The 21,417-nt window shown below is 43.4% G+C and overlaps 1 protein-coding gene across 1 annotated transcript; it reads right to left on the bottom strand.

The window, feature by feature from the left end:
• Nucleotides 1–2,854: 2,854 nt before the first annotated feature.
• On the bottom strand, nt 2,855–19,425 carry mn1b (meningioma 1b). Its single transcript, XM_075468610.1, has 2 exons — nt 14,845–19,425; nt 2,855–4,356 (listed from the first exon to the last, which is right to left on the bottom strand). The coding sequence occupies exons 1-2, from the start codon at nt 18,359–18,361 to the stop codon at nt 4,145–4,147; spliced, it is 3,729 nt and encodes a 1,242-aa protein (XP_075324725.1). The 5' UTR covers nt 18,362–19,425; the 3' UTR covers nt 2,855–4,144.
• Between the last annotated feature and the right edge of the window lie 1,992 nt (nt 19,426–21,417).

The raw sequence follows: 21,417 nt of genomic DNA, 5'->3' as shown, positions 1-21,417 counted from the left end.
AAAAAGAAGACAAGCTCTTCTGTGGTCTATTTTAACATTATTTCACTTAATATTAGGCATTGGAATTAGAGCCAAAATTTAGGATGTATTTTCGAGAATGTGTGAAGTTTCTGTGTGTGAGAGTGAACAAGAACATTTCTCAATCATACCTTGGTCTATCCAGTCCTGTTGTCCTGGGTCCGAGTCATTCAGACAGAGCCCCTCTTAGTCCCTCTCTGGCCCCCTAGGCCCCCAGGCCCCTGTGAGCTTCCCACAAAAAGTCCACAATGCTATTCAAACAATAGGGCAAGGGACAAAGAGCACATTTACACAAGTGGAGCTTCCTTTGAAAGCAAAAAGGCACTATTTGGAAGATTTCCAAACCTCTCCCCCCCAAAAAAACACAGATCCCCCTTGGCCCCTCCACATCCCACCCCACAATTCCCTAGCTTTACAAAAAAAAGTTTGCCATTCCAGCAATGGAGACGTGGGATCCAAATATACTACACCAAACCCAATCCCACCCGCCAGTCCACAAGCACCCCCAATTTGGCCAAACCCCCTCTTTACAGGACAAAAGGCCTTTAGAGGCTGAGTGTATGTGAGGGCTCTGGTGGATACCATAGTGGCTTAAAGACCGTGGAGGCCTCTAAGAGACACTTCTTTTACTCCCAGTCCCAGTCCTCCATTCCTCTTTCCTTCTCTCTATCTCTTTCTCTTTATTTCTCAGTCTTTCTCCGGTGCAGTGAAAGGTTCAGCAAGGGGTAGAAAGAGTTAGGACAGAGGGAGGAGGGGGTGAGTAAGGGGGAGGTGAGGGTGTAGAGGGTGCTCTTATGTCAACATTGTGGTATTTTCCCAAAGATGCATATCGCCTCTATACAAATAGGAGATGTATTTATAGGAGTACATAGAAAGCTGCGTGAGTGGAGAGTGTTTGGCTGAGCTTTCTGGCCATGGCCCCCATGGCTCCATGGACAGTCTTCGTGGCTAGTGAAATTGTTATTCTTTAGATTCACGTTGGCTGGGAAACACACAAGTTCTCAGGCGACCACACAGTATTATCCTTCCCAATATGGCTGCCATGCAGAGGAGCCCATTGAAGGAAAAGGTCCAGCATCATACATCTTGACTAGAGCCAATACCCCAAGGCATCTTTGTCATTAGGCCCGTATGGTGTGTGGCTGGTCAGCAGGCATGGTTGGGAAAACAAGGTATCTAGCTTATGTGATGCACACCAAATAATTGATCAGTTAGGATGTGGAGTCATTGTTGTATTAAGATCCACTACAACCACAGACAATGGGCCAGCTGGAAATTTGTATTTGAGAAGGCAGAAGAACAGTAGTCACCACAGCTTCAGGTACTGTACTTAATAATGATCTGGTATTCGTGTCAGCATCAGAAACCTGTGAGCACAAGCTCTCCTTCTCCTGCTATATTAAAGGTCAGCCAAACCAGACAGGCAAGCAGTGTGTCACACCACGGGAGGGGTCTCCTGGCACACACACACTGTGGTAACTCTCTAAGGAAATTTGGCACCTTAGCATTGGTGAACACAAAGCACAAAGTGTAGCTCTAGATTCAGTCAGCAATAAAGAAGCACTTGAAGCGGTTTTCATCTGTAAGCATTCACTCAACCCACCCCTGAAAAAAGCATACTTTTTGATCTATGAAACTGTGCTTTTGCAATATACCAGTCAGACCAGTGCCATCAATAATGTGAACCCATTGTGCTTTTGTACAGAATGTCCCGTGACTAATAGCAAGGTGACACCTTTGATGACTGTATAAAGGTACAATAGAGGTTAGGTATTTTTGTTAATGTTCTAATTAGAATGCGTACACACAAACGCTTATAAATACTTTCACATCATTATTTTTTAAACAGATTCTGTCACAGAACCTATCAGAAAGTCTCCTGCTTAAAGTGAGCCTTTGTAATCAGCATTTATTTCCCAATCATCTCTTCCTTCCATACGGACACTCCCAAGTGACATGACAGTCTCTCACGTAACCAGTCTCTGCTGTTTGCTAACGCTGCAGCACTCCATGTATCCCACACTTAACAGGCTGTGCAATCCTACACCACAGGCACCAAGTACAGCAGCAAGCACAAACACACCTGAATAACACAGGCAGGGTCCTGCAGGGAGCTCCCGTTTGTGTGTGTATCCTAGACAGCAGTGATGCAGCTTGATCACTAGCCCTGTTAGGTAGTATTGACGTCTCCACCTCAGAGCTGGCACACGGGGGAGTTATTGATTAGCATTAAGCATCCATGCAGATGGCCAATGAAGAGCAGGTGAGCCAAAGAGGGTCTGGAGAGTGAAAGAGGGGAGGTGTGTGAGTATGTGTGAGTATGTTGAGGCTGTGGGAGGAGAGGAGGAGGTAGAAGCGAGATGTATCGGTAACCAAATAAGAAATAGTCTTAATGTTTACATTTTGTTTTGATATTTTACAATATTACACAAATCATTAGCAAAACCAAAATTATTCAGATTTTTTGCCATTTACGTTCCAGAGTTGTAACACAGAGTGTAAGCGGGTGCAAATGGAATTGTGATCTTGGCTTAGAAAATCTACCTAGAAACAATTTTTTACGTTGCTGCTCTGGGCTTTAAAATTACACAAGTCCCTGCAGGCTTGTCAGGTATTGTGCATCAGTCAAAACCTCCCTGTCTTATCTGTCACTAGGAATATGTAGTAGACAACCATGATCCTGAGGGTATGCACGGAGAATTCTTCAGTATTGAACATTTCTTGAATAGAAGGCCTGTGTTGTATATTGCACAATGAATACCAAAGGAATATTTTTGTTCTTGGATTTGACAGATTCTGAAGAGCTTGAAACTTTAACAAAAGGAAACACAAAAGCCACCTTTAACATCATATTTATTGTTATTTAGTTACTCAATAAAACATATACAGATATATACAATATGCAGGAAAACAGACGACTGCACTTTACATATTATTAAAAAAAGAAAACAAAAAACGAAAATCCGTTTGTAAATTGCCGTCACAGTCCTCCATCTATTGTTTGAGAAATTCAAATTCAACAGAAGCTTTACTTAAAGATTACAAGATTGCCTAACACACAGCAAATTTTCTCTTATTATACATGTGCAATACCAATAATCTTTTTTTTTTCAATTCCCTTATTAAACAAACCCTTCACCTCCTTTTTTTTCTTTTTTTTATTTAGTTTCCATTGGCTGAATTGTATACAAGCGGCTGAGCTAACAAGATGTGTAGCAGAGGAGAGAAAAGAAAGAGAAGAGAATGAGGAAAAGACATTCTCAGCAATGCAAACAAAACAAAATTACAACAGGTCTTATGTCTGAGAGCAGAAAATAATAAAGGTCAAAAATTGCTTTTACAAAGATGGAAACATTTGTGTTCACAAGAGAATTTCTGAGTTACATTCATGCATAATCACTCCTCTTCCTCTCTTCCCATTTCTGCTTTTCAATGCTCAGGCCTCCTCTAATGATCTAACAGGCCATATCTAACTGTGGGGTAGAAAAACTGTTTGTTTTCAGACACTTTGAATTTTGGCAGCAGATATTGCCTCCATCGGAAGAATGACGAACTGACAGAGGTGTAGCCATAAATGAGGTGAGAGCAGGAAGACTGCAATAAGCTAGAGAATAAAACTCACAAGGTCGAGGTCTAATCCCTATTCTAAGCATTGGTATACAATAAAAGCCAATGACCACTGGTATCTCTTCTGCTTATGTGTTCCCCTCCTTAAACATTTAAAAAAAAAAATTTCTTTAAGGAAAGAAAAAAAAATGAGGAAAAAGAAAAATCATTTGAGGTTTTCCAGATGTGGGCATCACGGAGTCGGGCCCATGCTGTATTGTCCAGCCGTGTGGGAGTTTTCTTACATGTCACTGCAAGTATAAGGAAAACATGGTAGTTGTGTGTGTGTGTGTGTGTGTGTGTGTGTGTGTGTGTGTGTGTGTGTGTTAAGTCTATATGGAGCTGTGTTCATGTTTGCATTTATGAGGGTAAATGTCTATCTCTCTCTCTCTGAACAGAAAACATGGTTGTCTCATCAACAAATCATCCTCACCATCCTCATTATCAGTTTTGTCTCTGAGGTTGTCCTTCTTCTATCTCTCTGAGTCTCTGTCCTTCTTCCTCTGGGCCTGCTTCTTGTTCAAGTTAGCGCAGCCACAAACGTCCCAAATCGGTTTGAGATATCAGAGTGGAGAGAGCGCCATGAGGAGACGGGACCCCCTCGGCCCTTACTGTCCCCCAACTCATCAGTGCAGTGGACAGAGAGACACTGTAGGTGGTTCCCTCCGCTACTCCCACCTCCTCCAGCCCCTGGTGCCGCAGCTCCAGACTTACTCTGGGAGAGCTCTGATTCTGAAGACAAGCACAGAGAGGAAAAGGTTAATTAAGATGGCGAGGAAACGGAAAACAACTTCAAGCAACTGGCATTCCCTGATACAGATTAATCATTTAATACACACGTTTAATTAAACCAGTGTCATTTTCACATCCCACTCTAAATCTGCACTGTGAAATTAATTCAACACCCGCCTATCAATAAGACCCAAATAGGAGACTGTATGCAAAGCTTCCTCTCCTCACAGTCCACCTCCTCGCTGCCTGATATAAATATGTGAAAACACACACAAACATACATGCATTCTTTTGATCCGAACCAGGCATGCAAATCTGCAACGCTCCAGCATGATCCATCAGTGGGTTAAAGGTCATTGAGAAAACTGCCCTTTGACCCTGCTTGGCCCAATTTACAGGTATAATGACCATGACATAGTATCGACCCTGTGTCATCAAGAGGTGAAGCCTCCTTTTAAATGTCTGTGCAAAGCCTCTGGAAAATCCATACACGGGTTGATAACACATATGAAATACATAAATCAAAAACATAAATATAAGCACACATAGTTAATGCTGATGCTTAAGATGCATGCGTCACATATGGGAAAAGATTTTGTTTAATGAAAACAATTTCCCATGGAGAAGACCGTTGACGGCAGAAAGTGCAAGGGTAAACTATACCTATAAAGTGCGGCGTCACATTTTGTCACACCGATACACAGACTGCAGAGTACAAGAGTGTGAAAAAGGCAAAGTCAGAAAAAGTTTTGAAGAGGACACAGAACATGAAAAAAGGAGAGAGAGACACACAGCAACTAGAGGTAGTGCTAGGGCTATGTGTTATGACATTAGTGCTGCATCCTGTGCTTTGGGTTTTGCCTCCAAGCAAGCCCTGAGCACAGAAGAAAAAGTGTGTGAAGATGTTAGGGATCCTTCGTTTACATCAATCCGATTAATCTCCCATCCCCTAAGCACACAAAATGCATCACTGCCTTGCACCGTGTGGTTGGCTGAAACAAATCAGAACAGCCCCATATAGACAAGAAGCTTTGAGGCGCAGGGACTAGTTGGTGTCTGAGTGTAGAGACAGGTGGAAAACAGCTCTGACAAGCTGAGTTACATGTGTCAGAGAGGAGGGGAGGTGTGATAGACGACAGTCTGGGCACAGAAGCTCTACATCACAACACTCCGGTGTGGGTGATGCTCACCATCATGCATGTATGATCCACCACCTTATTTGCTAAATTCAACTAATACTTCTTAATAAGTTTTTATTCTGCGATTTGCAGCAGATACAGTTTTAGAATATCAAAATGCAGCCAGAGAATAGATTGCTAATCCAGGCTAGTCAAGACCAAGCAAGTAGCACAATCAGGAGAGGCAGGCAGGCACTGAGGCAGGTTTGGCCACCCCCCGGTCAGTCTAGGCTGCAACCACTGGAATGGAAAAGTGGGGGGATATGGTAAAAGGTCAGGCAGTCAAGACTCCTGTTGTTCTCCGTTTCATGTGCCTCTGTGACTGCCGGCCTCTGTAAAATTCTCTCCATCTTCCTCCCTAGAATCGGGGACCTGAAGTAAGCGGGGGCTGTCTGTGTGGTGGGTGAGGGGGAGATGAGGATTTACAGCAGTGTTGGTGGCGGCTGTGACAAGATCTCACATTTGCCAGAGGGTACAGTCATACACCTCAGCATGGCTGATCCCCACCCCCTGCCAGTTGCACCCCCTCCCCCACTCCCTCTTCCTAGCGCTGTGCCCTCAAGCACCCGCCAGCAGCTCATGCTAGCTGGGCACAGCAGGGTCCGCACCGGCCTGAATAGGCAGCCAAGCGTTCCCCTGGCTCACTGCTGACACAAAGCAAACTGACAACACACACAGCCAAAAACACAGAACACACCAACAACTGCCGCCGCTGCCATACTCACACCAGCCCTCAGCTGCTGCTACACATGCACACACACAATCCTGCATACATATGGATGTGCATGCAGAGACACAAATACACACACGAGCCCAGCTCGACACATTACTCAGCTTACATGCAGAGACAGCGGTGAGAGATACACTGACAAAAAGCACACATTTCTCAAATATCAAAAATGATCACTATATCTTTTTGCGCACATGCAAACACTGAATTTTATCGCTTGAATTATCCCACAATTCATGTTCAGGTGTAAGATCACACAAAGACTGACTTTGTTTTACTGACCAACAAATGTAAGAGATACAATCAAAAGATTATATGTATCCGGTAGATATACACTGTGTATTGCCTCCTGTTTAAGTCACAATGAATGGCATTTGTTACAAAACTGTTTTTTTTCTATTAGGAGTATATGTTAATTCCATCACTTGTAAAATAAGCCCTATGTTTGACCACAAAAAGATATATCACTCAGTATTATTTGGTAGCCAGCGGGATTCGAGGTGTGTAAATCTTATGGAGAAAATCAGAACACTACACTTAAACTGTCTGCATTATCCATGCCGGCAGATTTGTTCAAAGGTGTAAACGACTGTGTGAAATCTTAATCACACAAGTCTAAATCTCAAATCACCATGAAATTTTACAAGGAGAATTTTTTTTCAGTAAGACCTATCTGGTTAGGGTTGTTCGCTGACAGACGTAGAAATCATATCCATGGTTATATCTTAATAATGACCTAGTCATCTGAAGGAAATGTGCTTAACTTCAACCAGCAAGAGAGAACATGCCTAATAAAATGGAAACGGCTACAGTGCAGGCTGTTGCGCTGAGCCACAAATACACCTTAATATCCTTAACCACATTACAGCCACAAAAGATTACTAAAGACATGTTAAATAAATACTGAATTTAAAGTGATGCATTTTTATCACTGAATCCCTCACCCCAAGTGTCATATGTTTTTATTTGGTGCCTGTTGATGATGTTCGTACACACACATACACGCACACACGTGTGTGCGCAGCGTCGGGGTTGTGAAGCCGTTTCACAGACACAGCCAGAAACGATTTACAGAGATGAGTAGAGCTTGAATGCCATGAAGGCAGGGAGCACGGCGCACAGCTCCGGTTGTCTGGATGACACCAATGTGTCTGGGAGCTGACGGCCTGACACGGGTTTACATGTTATACCGCACACACTCAACACACTCGGAGCAACACAGGAAGGTAAACAAAGGCTGCTCAGAGACCGTGTTTTCTACAAGTTCAATAATAAGTATCATGGCGGGCAATAAATATTTAAATGAATCTTAAAAGCAGCAACAGAGTTTCAATCTCAATAACCTCTCAGGCTGACACAGATACAGCAAATGCTTTTTTTTTAAATGAGTGTTGCAAAAAAGAAAAAAGAAAAAAAAAAGGCTGAACTGAATGAGGGAAGAAGAAAATAAAATGTGCGTCAGAGGGTTTGAGTTTACAAAGCTCCTTTTTGGTGCGAGTCCTCCGTCACACTGATTTCCCAGGCCCCAGCGTCTCATGCGGCCAGCCTCTGCCCTTTCTATCCCAAGCACTATACTTCCATGACGACACTTCACCTTTAACCTCAGGCTCCTGAGGGCACGACCCCACCCTCTCTGAACACAAACCAGACCAATCAGATTGCGCCGCTCACTGACAAAAACACCCAAAGGCCTTCACTCCTATGACAGTGTGTGACATCAGGTCAGATTCCTTTCACATAACAACTACTGCTCTGGTCTTGGGAGAGGACTCGGCTTTGTCAGCACAAAACACCCGTTACAATCTATAGAGAAAAGTTTGGATTTTAAAAACGGAGGATGAGAAAACCGGCAATAACCAGCAACAGGAGGCAATCAAAGAAAATCGGCCAGCTAAAATACAACACTGTAAGGGTTCCCTCAAATTGTTTCCTCAAATTCTCCCCTGATATGAATAATCTGAGTGATTCAGACAGCCACAAAAACTCGTAATTTCCCTAAAGTGCAGGTATGCTCGGAAGATACTCAATGAAGTACACACTGTAGTTGTATTGTCCCAGGTATCCATGCCCTGTGGGTGGGGGCATGAGAGGCTCCCCTGCAACCCCACCCCCTCAACTCCACCCAACTGCCGTAGCGTGACCTTTCCCTCAGAGCAGAGAGGATGTCTGGAGGGAGCAGGGGGCACATTTCTCAGGCAAGGGCACAGGGGTTATTTTGGTTTGAATTTCCTCTCTGTTCTCTGCCCTGAAACATGAAGGAAAAAAAAAAAGAAGAAAAACCTGCCCAGGCAGGCACGGCCCCCAGCATTTGTTACCTTCTCTCCAACAACACACGCATTCCCATCCCCTCAAACTCATCCCCTCGCACACCTCCCCCTCTGGCCACAAGAAGTGCTTAGGAAACCAGACACAAATCAGAACATGGGAAGTGATTTAGTGCCTCCAACATAACTCACAACCATGTCCAGGACCTGTCCAGCATGTCATCCAAGTCAGTGACATATTGATCTACTTCGCTGTCTCTATTTTGTTTCAGCACAGTGCTGCATGTTTGATTTTCTGTATCTGCATGTTTTCAGAAAAGATCAACCGCGAATAAAAGTAGGACATTTTGAGAGTAGGTTCTACATGAAAGAGGCTTTTTTAAAAAAAAAAAAAAAAACTTAACTTGGGTAATTTTGTGCGCTTCTAAATGCAAAGACATTGCAGTAAATGTCAAAAGAAACTATTTCAATCTATGTAATTAATTAATTATGTCTTTTATGTATTTTTTGTGTAAAGACGTTACATTATTAGGTGGAATGTTTTAAAAGATATATAATTAAATATGTGCTTAAAACACTGTCACTCAGACGAGAAAGAACAATAGAAATTTAGTATGACACAACGATGAAAAAAAAAACGTATTGAATTCTTTTCTCTTCCATAAATGCAAATGGTAGCTATTACCCGTTCACTCGCCTCACGAGCGAAACTACAGATGTTCTCTGAAAAACCAACTTCTTTCCATCTCTCGTACCTTCTCTTGTACTCCATCAGTCTTTACTTCTGTCTCCCAGGAGAAACAGCTCCTGTGTCATAACTCATTTGTCAAGTCCTCAATACAAATTAAACGCCGTCTGACGAGTACCTGTATGGCAAATAGCAACCGCTGCTGGCAATGTGACAACATCCACACCTCTAAGAAGACACGTGCACACACATGCACACACACAAATGCACTTTCTAAAAGCTGTGCCTGAATCAGAGCAACATACGAACCTGAGACAGCTTTCAGGGGCCCTGTGTCAAAATGATGCACTTTTCGGTCTTGTTGGAAACAATGGGGCGGTCACTCAACATGACAGTGGACATTTGGAGGTTTGCCACATACATCCACAATCGAAGGTTTGGATCTCCTCACTCTCCCAGACAAATCTGGCTCTCCATTCCCAGCTGAATCCAAGGAGAATATTTCCCACATGCTGAGACAAGTTCCATTTTATTCTTGCACCCTTCCCCTGAGAAAAACAAAACTCCGGATGAAGATCTATTTTGAAGAGTTGAAAATCCAGCAAAGCAAAAGGCTTGACACTTTTCTTCGTCTTTTCCCCTCTTCATCAGTCAGTAGCACGCTTCTTTTACAGGCTTCCTTTGACTGTCACTAGTGCTCAATGTCACGCAAAAGCCCAGAAACATATAAACAAACACAAACGCTCACACACTCATAAACAGAGACTTAAATTCCAAACACGTTAAATACAAGTCAGGCTTTTTTTTTTTTTTTTTCAGTCCTGCACTATTTACACTCCGAGTAAATACTCTTAAATATTTTCAACACGTTAGAATTAAGTGTGCGTGTTCCACCCAGTGAGACACCTGAGATCGGAGGCTGAAGCCGTGAGCCTGACACCGAGTCTAAATAAATCAAACTTTATGTCTACAGCTGACAAATCCACACTATCAGGCTCCAGTGCCAATAATCCTGCCCTTTGTCACAGACTATGCCCACTAACGCAGACATACACAAATGCTATAGAAATGGAATTTCTGCGTCTTCACTATGCCATTTTCTTTGTCCTCGACAGAGAAAAAGAAATTCTTTTAAGAGTTCATGACAGTTGTGTAAGTGTGGTGCTGTTTTTCTGTGGTGAACCCTTTAATAACAAAGTCAACTTCTAGTAGTGGCTGGTGGATGAATTATGACTCTAAAAAAAACAATATAAGCAATGCTAATTGCTATGATTATCATAATGATTATCATTACTGGAGTACAGGGGTGTGTGAAAGCTTTGTGAATGTGTGTTGTTAAAGAAGTCAATATAAAACACCTTGTAATGACAGGTAAAGAACACAGACTGCCCCGAGCTGTTTTTACCACATTCAAGCACGTGCCAATCACTTTCTTCCCTCTTACAAAAAGGGAAACAGAAATTACCAGTGTGATTTGTGGGGTTGTTGTTGTACTGAAATGTCAAAGGCAGGTAGTCTCGCAGGATTGTTCTATAGTAGAATATCAATATGCCTCATTCCGTGCTTTCTAGTAATTGCGATAAGAATCAAGTTCCTTCTTTTCAAAGCTGTCAAAGTCAGAGTGACAAAGATTTGATCATTATTAGAGCTGTTTAAGGCCTGATTAGTAATTGTGACGAGAAAAAGTGTTTTAACTGAGCTGATAGAGAAGAAAAAAAACTCACACCGACGTGTGTCGCGAAAACAGTGAAAAGTAAAAATAAAAATAACCGAATCACTTCCTACGCCTGCTGGTTGCCTCTTATCAAGACTGTGCATGAGTTTCCAAATGAACAGTCAGCTTCTGGCTAAGATATATAGATGAGAAAGGGAAGAGGAAGTGTGTAAAAAAAAAAAAAAAGCTTTTGATAAAAGGAGAAATAATATCCACTGCCACTGAGCGAAGGAAAGTTGACGTGCACCTTAAGTCGCTGCCTCTACGGGAGCGTGAGATGCCGTAGCACGCCAGACACTGCAGGCCTTGGGCTCTTAGCAACTAGTGAAAAAAATTGAGCCACACAATGTCACATAGACAGGAGGCCAAATATGGGGTCCAAAGGGGGATATTACTGCCACACGCATCACTTTAAACAGGCGCAGAGGGACTATAGAGGGCGAGCTGGGATGCACTGAGTGAACAGACATCAGCACTGAGAGCACAGTTCCTGTAAACACCGTTACACTTATCAAAAAGTTGTCGACACTTTCAAACATTCAGAGGAAGTTATTGAATATCTGCACAGTGTCCTAATGCAATCACAGCACACTTCTTTGCTCCTGTAGCATCTCCGGCTCAACTTCTAAGACGAGCACACCAGGCAACACATTTATCTGGCATTTAGCTATTTCACATGATTTCAGTGAAACTGCCACAATGCACTCTACTGGCAGGAAGCAAACTGCCCCTTGACTCCAAAAGTTTTCACTCTTTCTGCTATCAGCACCATCTGTGCACAAAATTGCATAATACTTCACCAGCTGCAGATCACCTAGTTTCTTCAACATTACGAGGTAAAAATAAATAGTAACAACTTCACTGAAGACCCACTGACACAGCACGTAGTTCTCAAGACAAAACCTGCAACAGAGTATCACACATTTAAACACGCTAAAAGTTAACTACACAACAACTCAACTCACATTTAAAAAATTTCAATGAAGAGACACAACGTGCTGCTTAGAATTAATTCCACTTGAATTTATTTTCAGTTATGTTTTCATTTATATTTCATTTGTAAAAAAAAAATAAGGCATTTGCGTGTGAGGCTACTCGTTTATATAATTTTGTCATTATTGAACTTATTATGCAAAAGCAGCGCTAGTTGTTTACAAGTAAAAATGATCCTTGTATGATTCACCAACACTCCTGGGAGAGCAACATGAGGCAAATAAACAGCAATGGCAAAGGAAGTTTTTTGAGGACAGAAAACTAAACTACTTGAAATAAACATATAACATATCTATAACTTTAGAAAGCTAAAAAAAAAAAATACATATCCTGTATTTCCACAGTAAACAATATCTTAACAGCAGATGGGGTCTTGTGTTGATGATTAAAATGTTATTTCAACTTAACTACAAGAGGCAAGAATAATTTCCTCCATCAGTGTAATTCTATAAATTAATTTCTTCTTTATTAATGATCTCCCTATTTGATCAAGTAATATTTCATTAACATTAATGGGCTAAAGAACTGCCCTGATTTATTTGAAATTAGTGTTACTGGCATTTTATTGCCTGTGGCGCATTTTTGTTTACAAGATTGAAGACTTTAAACTAGACTGAGTAAGTCCATGTAGGCATTTCTTTGCAGGGAGAAAAGCCTGTGGATGTTAGCTCTTCTGGAACTACACTGTGGGCTATGACTTATCTTAAATTATTATGTTATTTTGCCTCCCTCTGTGTAGCCTAGGCATCAGATTCAATCTCAAAATCCCCCTCCCCTCACAAATACACCTCCACCCTTTTTCATCTTTGCTGTCTGAAGCACTCAAATGAGAAACTGTCAGGAGCCGTGATTTGTGCTAACTAGCTATCGATCCCCTCAGAGCTGCATGCCTTGTGTCCATGCAGGGAGGGTTGAGAGATGAGGAGAGGAGAGGAGAGGAGAGGAGAGGAGAGGAGAGGAGAGGAGAGGAGAGGAGAGGAGAGGAGAGGAGAGGAGAGCTCTGCTATTAAGTTAGTTCTCAGTTTTGTGAATTAATAATGTTAAATGTGCAACCATCTCTTGAGACAATAAAACAAGCAAGGCAACAGAGTGAATGTGGCTGAGTGCTGAGTATTGCTGAGCTTTCAACTCAAACGAGTATTAATATCAAAAGTATTCATTTTGAAATGTCCTCGTTTGAATCACTCCGGATCAAACTGATATTTTCAGTGGATCTTGATAACTGAAGTGAACAGTGACAAAGGACACCACAACGATCTAAATGGTAAGTTTACAACCCTTTCCACATAATGCCATTAGTGTTACAACCCGACACCCGGTGCTCAGGCTCGTATAAACAAAGTGCCTGAACGCCAAAGTCCGCGCGATGCGCGCCCCCGCACCTCTCTGCACCCGCACTGATCAGAACAAAGAGGCGCTGGAGTCGCGAAAAGGTGCTCTGCTCAGTTATGGCTGTCTATCAGATGGTTATACATCGTGAGTTTCATGGGCCTTTCGTTAACTTAAAGATTACACGGGATGACTTTAAGATTGGTTGTATATGGGTGTGGGTGTGTGCGTGTGCGAGTGTGCGCGTGTCTCTGAGTGTGCGGAGCAACGATTTCGACATAAAAGAAAAAAGCACATACAAGAAGAAAACTTCCCCAAAAATAGATGAATAAATAAAATATACCTTTAAAAAACATCTTGGTCAAATTTGTAGTCAATATGCATTACACTTTTTTTTTTTTATGACCATAACACTGAATAAAATCCAATCGACGACTATGTAATAAATAGAAATAACTAAATAGCCTCCAATCATTATTGTTATTATTAATATTACCGTTATTATTATTATCAATATTATTAACAATTTTATTATTACTGTAAGATGAAGACGAAGAAGAAGAGGAGAGTAAGAATTTATCGCCGGGAAAATCAATCTGCATTTTGATTTGGGCCGCCAAAAAAACATTGCGATAAAAATAGTGTCCATGAACCCGCCGCTGCAAATTACATTAATATCTCTTCTTGTTGAAAAACTACTCATGTACCTTTGAGACAAATGATGTTTCCAATTTCTTTAAGAAGCCCTCTAATGCAAAGAATTAATATACCTCCAAATATATTCGAACCCAACTGAGGTTGATAGTTATTTTGAAATAATTCTAAAGTAGTAGTATCAGCTAAATTTCATCGTAATTTCTTAACATATTAATTATTTCCCAAGTTAAACAAAAGTACAATGCGTGACAGAATAATTTCACCGTGATAAGTAATCCTTGAACTCCTGTCCAGCCAATCTAAAAATCAATCCACTTTCTTCTGCTCGTAATGACAAAAACAAACACGTAACAAGGGGAGGGAAACCCCGCTGTGCGACCATATCCTCAGAAAGCTATTAATCTTCTCAAAATAGTTGTTCACCCTGAAAACCCAGATAAAGATCCACAGGAAATGTTTACTTTTCTTCAGCTGTTCTTTTGAAGTGCCTGTAGGCTACAATGAAAAAGCCTGTAACACTTTGCAAGTAAAGTGCAACATTAACTTTAGTTATTAACATTGAATTTTTTTTAAATTTTTTACATTCCCCTATATCATTTTATAGTTAACAATAGAACAAGCCACATAAATCATTTTATTCTTCATAAAAAACAACCTGAATGGTGCAGTCAGTTTTTTTCTTTTCTTTTAGAGCTGAACCTGTTAAATTCAGAGATCAGTGTGAAACAGAGACAATGCTTTCTGCCTGCACAAAAAGGTTCTCTACTATCAGCTTCATCAGGGGCATTTTATATATAATGTGGGTATTGTTACATTGCATTTCTGTAAAGCTGAACAGCCTTTCAATAATAAAATGTGCTAATTTTCGAAGCAGAATTTATCGGTCGATGCTTGTGAGAGAAAAAAGTGACAAAAAAGGGAGGAAAGTCATTTACCTTCTTTACTGTTGTTTTGGCTTTTACTTTTTTCCCAGGGTCCCATGGCTTTGTCGTCCTCTGACCCGTCCATCATGGCCTTGTCACTGGGCACGTACCAGGTGGCGTGCTGCTCTGCCATGAGGGTGTCAAGGTCAATAGTGCCCATTGAGCCCTTCCCAGCATCCGGGCTGCAGCTTGCCAGCTCATTGTCTCCGTTCTGTGTGGGACAGTCGCCATTCTTTTTGCCATTCTTCATGGCCAGGGGCTGGTCTTCAGAGATACTGAACTGTTGTCGCTGCAGCTGAATCTGGGCCTGCAGAATCTCCAGAGGATGGATTTCTTCCTGGCCAGAGGTGCTGGATGGAGTGCGTACCTGCTCCACTCCAGGCGTTCCTGGGTGGCTTACCCCACTGGCCCCTGTGCCCACACCAGCATTCAGTCCATAGTTATCTGGTGTCGAGGTAGTATGATTGTTAATGCCCATGCCAACGGGCTTCTGTCCATTTATTAACCCATGATCACCTCTCTGCATTTTCGGTGAGCCGGTGATCATAGGGCTGCGATTGGGCTTGGGGGCAGACGCCCCTCCTGCATCTGAGCTGGACGACACCTCATCCTCGTTTCCATAGTGGGTGCTGACATCGTCAGGAAAGTCCACTCTTGGTGAGCTGCTGTCAGATTTGGCAGCAACACTTTGAATGCCACTGTCTAAAGAAGACATAAGGTCAGCCTGGTCCCCCAACATTAGGTCACCTCCTTTTCCCCAAGAAGGTGACTGGAGGTGTTTCTCGTGGGGTGTGCCCCCACCCCTCTCCCCAACGCCAGCTGAGGGGGTATGCTGGCCTGGACTTACAACAGGGTTACCATTATCAGAGGAAAAAAAAATGCCAGGGCTCACATGTCCACTGTCTCTTTTTCTCCTCCCTCTCCCTCTCCCACTCCCTGTTGTTGCCTTCCCCTCACTGCACGGGGTAGCGTCCATGTTGTAGTTTGGGGAGAGGGCACTGGCTTCCCCCTGCACCGTCTGGCTTTGACTTGCAGGTTTAGCGTTGCTATTCCCAGTGCCAGGCATCTGGCTGTTCTGGGAAGTGCTGCTCTGAAAATATTCAGCACCAGCACTGCCAGTCCCATTAGATGTGCTGCTATTAATGTCCTGCTCTGTTTGACTTAGTTTTCGCTTGCCCTCATTTTGGTTCTTCTTGTTGAATGTTACATTAAGATTTGGGGCCCCTAGGCTGGCTATCATGTTCTGGCAGGCCGTGGACAGGGCTGCTAAGCAGCTCTGTCCAAAAACACTGTCTTTAGCGCTGGTTTTGGTGAAGTTCCCGAGGGACAGAGCTCCAAGCTTACTGACAGACGACCGCTGGCCTGAGGGAAACTCAGACTGAGGAGGGTAGCTCCCTGGTGAGGTGCTAACACCCTGAGGAGCACTGTGGGCCGGCCCCTGGCGATTAGCCCCCCCATAGGGAAACGGTGGCTGTGCTCCCATTGGAGGTGCAGGGAAATCAGCTGGCCTCCTTTCTGCTGGTGCATTTGGATGTCCTGCTCCTGGAGACTGCATTTGTGAAACGTTGCCCATGTTGCCAGTAAACTGTGAGTGCATACCAGGGGAATGAAGGGTCTGCACATGTCCATCTCCTGCTATTCTCATGGGCTCCTGCATACCGATGCCTGGCCTAAACATCATCCCAGCCCCATTCTGCTGTAGCCCCATGTCATGAGGCCCTGACTCATTCCCTGCTCCACCCATACGCCGTGACATCATCTCTCCTGGTGGGTGGGACCCCTGAAACCAGGAGTTCTCCTGAGGTACATGAGGATTTTGTCCATCAATGTTGGGCATCCTGCCACCATTCTCCCTGTCAAAATTAGGCTGAGGCATGCTCCCAACTGGGCCCCCATGAGCCATTGGACCAGGAGGTACATCACCATGGTGACCCAACTGCTGTAGACTCGGCTGCCTCATCCTCTGCTGCTGGTTGCGAGAGGCCATCTGTTTTATCATCATGGCTGCATTCTGACGCTGCTGCAGAGACTGTGGCTCAGGCCCTGGGTGCTGCAGGGGACCTGGTGGAAAACTTTCATTCACAGGTGGGGTGAACTCTCCAGGGAGGCCAGGGTAGGCAGAGGGAGAAAGGTGATTTTCAATACTGCCACACCAACCCTCACCACTGTGTGAATTTGGAAAATCAAATCTGGGCCTTTTTGCCATGTTCATATAAGGAGAGTCAAAGTGTTGCAGCCTCTGATTTGGGGGCTGTTGGGTGGGAGGCGGAGCTGGCTGTTGCATATTAAACATGGGGTCCCCATAGGGGTGCAAACCCCTATTTTCCAGTCTGTGAATGGGATATTCAAACTGGTTGTGTTGGCCAGGCATCATGACCCCTCCATCCAGAATGTTGGGGTTAGTGGAGCCGGGCTCAGCCTGAGGGGGTCGAGGGAGGCCAGGGGGGCACGAGTTCTGTCTGGCTATCAAACTAGCCTGCTGTTGTTGCATGAGGGGATGCCTTGAATTGACCCCCGGCTCCATTCCCACAGGCATCTTCCGGACATTTCCAAAACGTTCAAAAAACACTCCGTGCTGAGGCTGCTGGGGTTGTGGTGGTGGTTGGTGACCCTTAGACATGCCCTGTATACCTGGTGTCCGTGGCATGCCAGGGTTCCCTGGGAAATTCCCACTGGGAACTGGCCTTCCTGGCCCAAAATGTGGTAACTGAGATTCTGATTCTGATGGGGAAAATACAGGTACATCAAAATGTCCAGATGGAGGCTCATTTGGGAAGTTGTACTCTAATCCTTCCACAGCTCCCTGGTTGGGCATCCGTCGAGGCTCCAAACCATGAGAATCTGATGAGTTGGATGACGAAGAAGGAAGACCATGGAAGGATGCTGCTCTGTTGGGTGACTGGTCCAGAGGGAGACAGGGAGCAGGGACAGCATGGTTGCCACTGGGAGGTCCATGATGCTGAAAGTCAGGTATGTTACTAGGCCGCTGCTGCTGCTGCTGTGGAAAGCCCTCCCCTGCTTGTCCCTCAGCAAGAGGATCAAATCCTTCTCCAAAGCCCTGCTGTGGTCCCATGCCATTGTTGTTGTAGCCCATTAGCCTGCCACCGTGTAGGCATGATGACCCTGGCTCTGGGCCTCCAAAATTCCCACTGAAGTGAGGGTGATGTTGGTGGGGATGAGGTTGATGGCCGTGTGGATGTCCTTGATGAGGTTGTTGGTTGTTAAAAAATCCATGCATGGGTCCTTGCTGCTGTTGCTGCTGCAGTCCGCTGCCTGCATGCATGTCTGGGTGTCCCCGCGGGTGAAATCCTCCGTACGGCTCCCCGTTCATGCCCATATTGAGCCCGAGCATTTGCGGCTCGTTCATAGGGCCCATGCCGGGCTCCACAGCTCCAGTCGGGCCTCCAGCATGAAAGCCTGGGCTTTTATAATGGGAGCCCATGTTCAGTCTCTGTTGGTTTATGTTTCTCTCTGACTGGCCAGGGTTTCTGCTATTAATTTGAGAACCAAACTGCTCCAGCCCAAACATACTCCCCTGCAATCAATCCCACATGACGGCTAGTTTGCCAGACATCGGCACACTGTGTATTTTTCCGTCTGTCCCCAAAAGCAAAAGGGAAAAAATGATACACAACAACTGTTCAAATGTTTGTGTCACTCCAATGATTAATATGCTTAGTATACTTTAAACAATAAAACTCACCCAATAAGTTTTAATTTCTGTGAATCAATAGGGAGTTGTTTTTTAACTTCTCCAAGGACGCGGAGCGCAGGGGGTACAGACTGAGTCCAAATACGCACGTAAACTGTGCGTCTGTTCGCGCATGAATGCCTGCGAGTGGCTACTGATGTTTTTTTTTAAAAATCTTTTTATCATTAAACTAAAATCAAATACTGCTTTTAAATTTGCTACACTAATGAACTATGACATTCCAAAGCTTTTTCTACGATGCGCATTTCTTCGGGACGAACGTGAAACAAAATCCTATGTCTAACAAACTAAAAGAAAAGCGCAAACGATTCGAGATCAATCGGGGAATATAAAAGGGGTTTCTCTAATCTAATTCTTTATTCCAGCTCCACATCAAATGTTCCATAATGACTTTTTAAAATAAGGTCCCATACTGGAAATAATAAAGGGGGAAAGACTATTTGGAGCCGTGTTGGCAAACCTGCCTCTGTGGGTTTGAAAGAAGAAAATCTGACTTTGTATTAATTCTGCCCAATGATGTCCTTGAATTATTTTAAACCGGCTGAGCAGGAACGAAGCAAAAAGTCCAGCGTGCTGCAAAGTCCACAAGCACGGCTCTCCAACCCAGGCACCAGAGAGCCGGAGCGTCTCTTTTAGAGAAACCAAATCCGGAGAAGCGCTGCATGCACTACCCGCACTCCACAACCACCGAGCGGCTTGACAGCATCCTTCAGTCGCTGCTGGTCATGCGTCTCATAGAGAAGCACCGTGCCTTATGTCCTCTCTGTGCGTTCCGTTCCTCCGTTTAACGACTCCTGTCTGGTGTGGTCTGAGCGCGCTTGGGAGCGAGACGCAGACACACTCACACTCCACTCTACTGCTTGGCGCTGTGTGAGATCAACGCGTCCAGACGAGCCAGCAACAAGTTTTGCATTTCTGCAGCCACTTCCATCCAAAAGGTCTCAGCCAATCACATCGACGAGACGAACCTCAGGGGCGGGACAAAGGCTGTTAAGGTGGTCCATAGAGTCAATGAGATTATAAACTCTTGTGTGTAAATCAGATTTTAGAAATGGCTTTCACTTAAAAGTAGTTATGTCCAAAACCGAGTATCGGATTGGAAGTAGATGTAATCCCGCTGATAAAAACACTGTAAAAGAAATTATATTTTTAATCGCTATAGCACTCGCAGATTTGTAGCCCAGATAACGTTAGGTAAAGAAAAAAAATCCTATCAGTCTCAAGCCTTCAATTGCTTGAAATGAAATTCTACACGTTTCTGTGTGGTATCATGTGTCAGAACTCAACATTTAACTAAACTCATTTGAATTCCTTTACGCAGCGATTTATGCACAGGCAAGCTTCGTCTTCATGTTTTCAACAACACATAAGGCGGTTATTGATCATTTGATGAAACATGGATGGTTAAACCAAAAAGCTGTAAAACAATTAAACATGCAACCAGCAATTTATTTGTTTTAATAGTAAGAAAAAAAACGTTTGAAATTATATCACGAATTACCAATACTGATGCCACAAGCTGGATTTTTTCTTTTTCTTTTCATCTCACGTGTGGGGAGCTGCGGGTGACATGTCAGAATCTGAAACCTGAAATCTATGCAGAAACATCACAGCGCCTGGTACTGGCCTCAGCAGATCGATTTATAAGGCAGAGACAGATAGGAGCTGAATTTGATGTTAAAGGGAAAAGGCCTAAACCAGACCAGAATAATAAAGTTGTCGCTGTCATACTTTTGTGGCCAATCAAAATCCCCGCTGTAGCATACTGCGTGTGAAACTGTGTCCCAACGGGAAAAATCCTCCTTAAAAGACCATCTGAACTAAATCAAGTGGATGATATTGGGCCACGGTTCCGATAATCAATAACATTCTCTTACTTTTACAGTCTTTAAAATAAAGCTTTTTTTTTTTTTTTTTTTGCAGTGCCAGATTGGGATAACTCATTTCAAAGGTTAATTAGCTGCAGGCATACAAATGCATAGGTTATCTGTGTGGGGTTAAGTGCTGCCACATCCTAAGATAAGACATGAAATCATTTAAAACAGCCTTGCTCATCCGACACAAAGGGCCCAGTTAGGACAGTCAGCACTGCCCTAATACCCTGATAATATTTTGCAAATAGCCTCCTGGTATATTTCAGTTTTGTGCTATAGGTTTATTCAGGAATGTGTCGAATGTTATGCAGCCCAGAAAGTGTTTCTATTGTGTTTAAGTCAACTGTAATTTGCTTCCCTTTTGCTTTTTGTTTTCCTTGTTTTCAGATCTCCTGGACTGTAGAGTACGTAGAGATTTTGACATGGTCACGTTCCCTCTGATTTCCACACTATTCACCGCTTATCAAAAAGAAATTTGTGTTAAAGAACTTTTTTTCCCCTAAAAATCCAAGCGTGCCATTGGGGTGTCATTCCTTCTTTACGTTTCAGAGGATTCTAAATATTACAAATAAAGGATAAGGTCACTAGCGGCTATAGTTCATGAACAAAACCTGCCTTCACTCATCTGTATGAATATTTTCTTCGGTGAGAGGGGAGAAGCAGACGATCCTTTCCCGACATTATGAACTGGAGGAGAATTTGGTGGCAGTCGGTTCTGCGCCTGTTGGGGGAACCAGAAGGGCTTTTACCAAACAGACACAGTGCCACCTAGCGGTGTGCTTCTGAGAGAGTGGGAGGAAATTGCTCAAGCAGAAGCTTTCAGGGAACAGTTTTACATAAATGAAGTACACGCAAAATGCTATATTTGAAAGTGCCATAAACCTGAAGAAAAGGAGGGAATATACTTTGATAAATGAATAATGTAAAATGATGCAAAAGTACCCCAGCGGTGAAATGCAGAGCAAATCTGATAATATATTGTAACAAAATCCAAGTATT

This window comes from Odontesthes bonariensis, chromosome 6, assembly GCF_027942865.1.
Source record: "Odontesthes bonariensis isolate fOdoBon6 chromosome 6, fOdoBon6.hap1, whole genome shotgun sequence".
In the NCBI taxonomy this organism is placed as follows: domain Eukaryota; kingdom Metazoa; phylum Chordata; class Actinopteri; order Atheriniformes; family Atherinopsidae; genus Odontesthes; species Odontesthes bonariensis.
This window is presented reverse-complemented; position numbering and strand designations above follow the sequence as displayed.